Source organism: Nanorana parkeri, unplaced genomic scaffold (assembly GCF_000935625.1).
Source record: "Nanorana parkeri isolate BGI_ZX_2015 unplaced genomic scaffold, ASM93562v1 scaffold1326, whole genome shotgun sequence".
Classification (NCBI taxonomy): Eukaryota; Metazoa; Chordata; class Amphibia; order Anura; family Dicroglossidae; genus Nanorana; species Nanorana parkeri.
Genome location: NW_017307594.1, coordinates 392362 through 397854, shown reverse-complemented (window position 1 = coordinate 397854; position 5493 = coordinate 392362). Strand labels below are relative to the sequence as shown.

Sequence of the window (5493 nt, the reverse complement as noted above, 5' to 3'; positions counted from 1 at the left end):
ACCATAAGAAATGAATTAAATCAAATAAAAAGGTGATTAAAAAGTTAAAAATAATAAGAACAAATTATTAAAAAATAGGAAAATTATTATAAAAAAATAATAAACAATAATAAGATTTAAAAAAATATATAAAAAAGTAAAAGAAAAAGAAAAGTAAAAAATATATAAAGAAACAATAAAAAAATAAAACTAACCCTGCCGCCCCCGGCCATCCGGTTGCCATTCTCTGTTGATGGGGGCGGGGGCGCATTGCAGAACCTGGCCTTGGGGCGGCAGGGAGAGTAAATCCGGCCCTGTTTGTAGTGAAGGAGTTATTTTGGTTGGCATTTCTGAGACTTTATCTGTTTGAAGCAAGCGTGGTGGTCTCGGGTCAACTGATCAGTGAACAATGTAGCACCTCTATTCCTCCCACTGCTGCTCCTCTTTGATTTTCTTACAACTCTTATAATTTTGGTCTTATAAATACAAATGTGTTTCTTGCAGGCGAATCTAGTCATAGAAATACCCCAGAGAGATGTTCCCCTCCTCCTTATTCCACACCGGAACATCACAAGATCCCTCAGGATGATCAGGTAGGTGGAAACCAGAGCCTCGTCAAATGATACGCGTGTGGGGGGGAGGGGGGGCCTCCTTAGATGCACAGATTTAAGGCCGAGGCTTCTGTTTGTCAGAGACTCCTCCTACTATGATGTATTAAAGGCTCTGCCCTCTAGGGCTGCAACAACTAATCGATAATGAGGATCATTGTCAACGATTCTCATTATCGATTAGTTGATTGTTCCGTTATTTGGAGCCGCCACCGCTCTGCTCGTCCGTTCTCCTCCCCGATGGTGCCGGCTGCAGTGGTCTTGGTCCCTTTCAATCGGCAGGGGCAGCGGGGACACAGACCGCTGCAGCACGCATCAGCGGGGAGAAGAGACGGAGGTGACTCTACATTCCACCGCTGCCCCCCCTCGTACCGGCGCGTCTGCCCCGTTCCTCCTCCTCTGGCTGACCCGTTCCTCCTCCTCTGCCCGCACCGTTCCTCCGCTGCTCCCTTGTGCCCCCTCTTCTGTCGGCGGTAGGAAGCCGGCATCAAGTCTCCCATCAGCGGCTGGAAACAATAGCCAGTGGGGGGTTATTGCACCCGCCCACTGACTGCTGTCAATCAGCAGAGGAGGACCTGATGGAGAACTTTCTCCTTCGGTTCCCTCCTCTGCTGATTGACATCAGGCAGTGGGCGGCTGCAATAACCAGCCATGCTATTGTAATTTAAATGAGCCAATAGCAGGCAGGATATTGCTCCCAGCCGCGGCCTGATGTATTTACATTCAGCTGCCTCAGCAGGCAGCTCTCATTCCTCAGTGAAGTAGAAAGGTGACACTAGGGGTCTAATAGACCCCCTAACTTCACCTTAGAGAGAACCTGTCATCTCAAATGTGCCATCACATAGGGGCATGTGAGCAATGTGATGGCAATGAAGTAAAAAAATAAATAAGAGTTAAATCAAATTAAAAATACCCCCCAAAAAGTGTAAAGTCCCCCGACCCCGCAAACGCGCGCATATTAATCAAAAGAAATAAACGTCCAACTAATCGATGATGAAAATAATCAGTAGTAGCAGCCCTACTGATATTTAGGTAGAGTCTAGTGGTCATGATGTCCTTTATCTTTCGAGACCCCTTTGCCATCGTTCCTGGCTCTGTTTAAAGCCTTTTAGTAATGTCGGGATCCGGCCCGGCGGTCTCAGTATACAGCGAGCTACAGCTGAGCTTAGGGTGACGGGAGGACGCTAGTTTGCGTTACCCTTAGGAGAACTATGGGGAAAAGCCTTAACCCCACAGTTCTCCTTTAACTTAACCACTTGCCGCCCGGAGCAATTTCTTACATTTGCGCACACATGATAAAATATAAATTTGTGGCTAGAAAACAGCTTCAGACCCCCAAACAATGATATACGTTGTAGAAGCCGAGGGCCCCGTCGGATAAAAAGACGCCAGTTGCAATTTTTTTTATGTCGCGCGGTATAGGCGCAAATGTTTATCAAACCGCTATTTTTAGGATAAAACTAAATACATGTATTGCACAGAAACAGAATACAATCCCCAATTTTTGGGGTAAAATATAAAAAGTCGCGGTCACGCCGGGTAAAGAGACACCAAACGCGTCAAGGCTTAAAATTGCGTGCGTCCGTAAAGCCGCAAAAAAAACCTTCAGTACCCCAAATATTCCCATAGGCGACGCTTTCAAAGATTTGACCGCTCATCAGTTTAGCGCTAACAGGGATTGACGGGCCGAGAATTATTGTTCTCACTGCGACGTTATGTAACATTTCGTTGTCGCACGCGGGCGCACCAACGTATGTTTGCGTATGTATGTGCGCGCACGATAGGGGACTTACATTTTTTTTTGTACACAAATATGTTTTAATGTTTTGCTTGAATATTTTTCTTTTCAAACACTTTTTTTTTTTTTTTTTCACTAACTTTATTGCTATCACATAAGGGGATAACAAGCCCCCTATGTGATAGCAAATCGGGTGTGACAGGTCCTCTTTAATGTCACCTAGGGACCCCAAAGAAGCTGAGGAAGCAGAGAGGACGCAAACTAGCGTCCTCCCGTGACCCTTAGGAGAACTATGGGGAAAATCTTCTTCTTCTGGCTCTAGGAGGCGGAGACTGTAAATAGTGATACCTGTAAGGCACCTCCCTTCCGGGGTCCAGTGATTGGAGGAGAGATCAGCAGGTGACAGGAAGTTGGTTGAATGACTCTGGCCATCGGTCACCATGGAGGTCTTCCTGCCGGTGACATTGCTGGAGAGCGTGGCCATGACAACGTTTGTGTCATTTTGTGTCATTCAGGATATAAATGTCATCACCATCAAGGAAGAGGCAGAAGAGACGCGTGTGGGGGGCGCGGGGCCGCGTAAGGAGGAGGAAATAGGAACGGGTGAGTACCGGACCCTTAAAGCCCCAACCTCAGCCCAAAGCTTTTTGTTTGACATTTTGGATCAAGCGGGGGAAGGGTTAGAACCCCCCTCAGGGGTTTTTGTTGCAGTCGAGGTCCCCATAGAGCAGCGGTGGCGAACCTTGGCACTCCAGCTGTGCCAAAACTACAAATCCCAACATGCATCTGCCTCTGTCTGTGGCTGTCAGAGCCTTGCAATTGCTCATGGGACTTGTAGTTCCAAAAGAGCAGGAGTGCCGAGGTTCGCCATAGAGGTTCAGTATGGGTTTTCTAAAGCAGGAGCACAGCAGGGACTGCTCACTGTCAGCTATCTGTCTCTAATTGAATCCTCCGAATGAAGGCAGATTTAGGAAAGGGACTGGCGCCCACCCGGGGTTCATTCACTTGTACGTGTCAGCTTCAGCTACTGAGCTTTATGAACACTGGGACAAGGAGCTAGTGGAAAATATGTCCCCAATAATAATAACAAAATGAAAATAATGCTAATAATAATCATTTTAAAAGAGAACAATAATAATAAAAACTAAAACTAATAATTAAAAAGTAAACTAATAATACTAATTTTAAAAAAACAATAATAATAACAAAATGAAAATAAAGCTAATAATAATCATTTTAAAAAAAAGAGCAATAATAATACAAAAGAAAACTAATAATAATTAAAAAGAAAACGAATAAAAAAAAAAAGAAAACTATTAATAACAATAATGGCAAAAATAAAAAAAAACTGATAATAATGAAAAAGAAGAAGAAATAATAATGATAATAAAAGAAGAAATGAGAATAAAACCTATACTGGACCTCTCTGCATGCAGTCCAGTTTTCCGACGTGTTCTGGTGGTTTTCTGTCATTTCCGTGGACTGCCGCGCGCCATTCCTGAATTACAGACTTTCATTATTTTAATTTTTTTTATGTATTTTGTCAATAAAAGATGAATGAATGACGTGAATGTTGAACATTGTTATTTTCTTGCCCTCCAGACGGCCGATACAAAAGATCTGATGCAGAGAAATGTCCCTCTGACCTGTCAGATGGTAAACCTGAGGAGGAGGACGCCCCATGTGATGCGCCGGGGGGTGCGTCTCCTGATCCCTCATCTATCATAGGGATGGGAATGTTCCCGTGTTCCAGGTGCGGGGAACGTTTTCATAGCAGAGACGATCTCACTTCCCACCAGAAGAGTCACGCGGCGGGGAAGATGTATTCGTGTTCGGAGTGTGGGAAAAGCTTTACTCAGAAATGTCTTCTCCGGAGGCATCAGGCATGGCACAGTGGCGACACGCCCTTTTCCTGTTCCCAGTGCGGGAAGTGTTTCGTACAAAAGTCCGACGTCATCCGCCATCAAAAAACTCACACGGGGGAGAAGCCGTTCTCTTGTCCCAAATGCGGGAAGTGCTTCTCCCGGAAGTCGAATCTCATTACGCACGAGAAAGTCCACACCGGAGAGAAGCCATACTCTTGTTCGGTGTGCGGGAAATGCTTCAGCGTGGGGTCGAACCTGGTCACCCACGAGCGAACGCACAGGGCCGAGAAGCCGTTTTCCTGTTCCGGGTGCGGCAAATCGTTCACCCAAAGAGGTCACCTGATTTCGCATCAGAGAAACCACTCGGGGGAGAAGCCCTTTTCGTGCGCCGAGTGCGGCAAATGCTTTTCGTGGCGGAAACAACTGCTCACGCACCAGAGGAGCCACCGGGGCGAGAAGCCGTTTTCCTGTTCGGAGTGCGGGAAATGCTTTACGGAGCGGTCCAACCTCGTCATTCACGAGAGGAGCCACCGAGCCGAAAAGCCGTTTTCCTGCTCGGAATGCGGCAAGTGTTTTACCCGGAAAGAAACGCTCATCACGCACCAGAGGTCCCACACGGGGGAGAAACCGTTCTCGTGCGCCGAGTGCGGGAAATGTTTCTCCCGGAAATCCTACCTGCTCACCCACGAGAAGGTCCACCGAGGGGAGAAGCCCTATTCGTGTTCGGAATGCGGGAAATGCTTCACCGACAGATCGAACCTGGTCACGCATCAAAGGATCCACACCGGCGACCGCCCATATTCCTGTTCTGAGTGCGGCAGAGCTTTTACCCAGAAGTCCGACCTGGTGCGACACGAGAAAATCCACACCGGCGATCAACCCTATTCGTGTTCCGAATGCGGCAAACAGTTCGCAGAGCGCTTCTCCCTCGTGTCGCACCTGAGCTCGCACAAGGGACGAGAAGCTTCGGAGGCAGGAAGCGGCAGCTGAGTGACATTGGCGAATGGATCATCTCCGGTGCTTTCAGATCAGAAATGCAGTGCAGACTGACGACTTACGTTTCAAAAGAACGCAATAGTGAAAATAAATACTCAAGGGAACTTAGATCGCATTTTCTTTATTTCTGGCTGCGCGCTGCCGATGGGCTATGAGGCTATAAAAAGAAACTGGGAGCGCGCCACCATGAGCAGACGTCCGCTCCATCCAGTCCTAGAGCAGGCCTTCCGAAACTTTCTCCACATGTGACCCCTATTTGGCAGAGGACATTATCATGTGACCCCAGAGTCAGACGCTGTCGCTCCCC

At 47.2% G+C, this 5493-nt stretch overlaps 1 protein-coding gene across 1 annotated transcript in view; it reads left to right on the top strand.

Moving 5' to 3' along the window:
- The window catches only part of LOC108797724 (zinc finger protein 850-like), a 73363-nt gene that overhangs the window by 40209 nt on the left and 27661 nt on the right, over positions 1–5493 (top strand). The window contains exon 3 of the mRNA XM_018569376.1: positions 4079–5162. Within this exon, the coding sequence (XP_018424878.1) occupies positions 4079–5162 (1084 nt within the window). The remainder of the gene's footprint in view (positions 1–4078; positions 5163–5493) is intronic.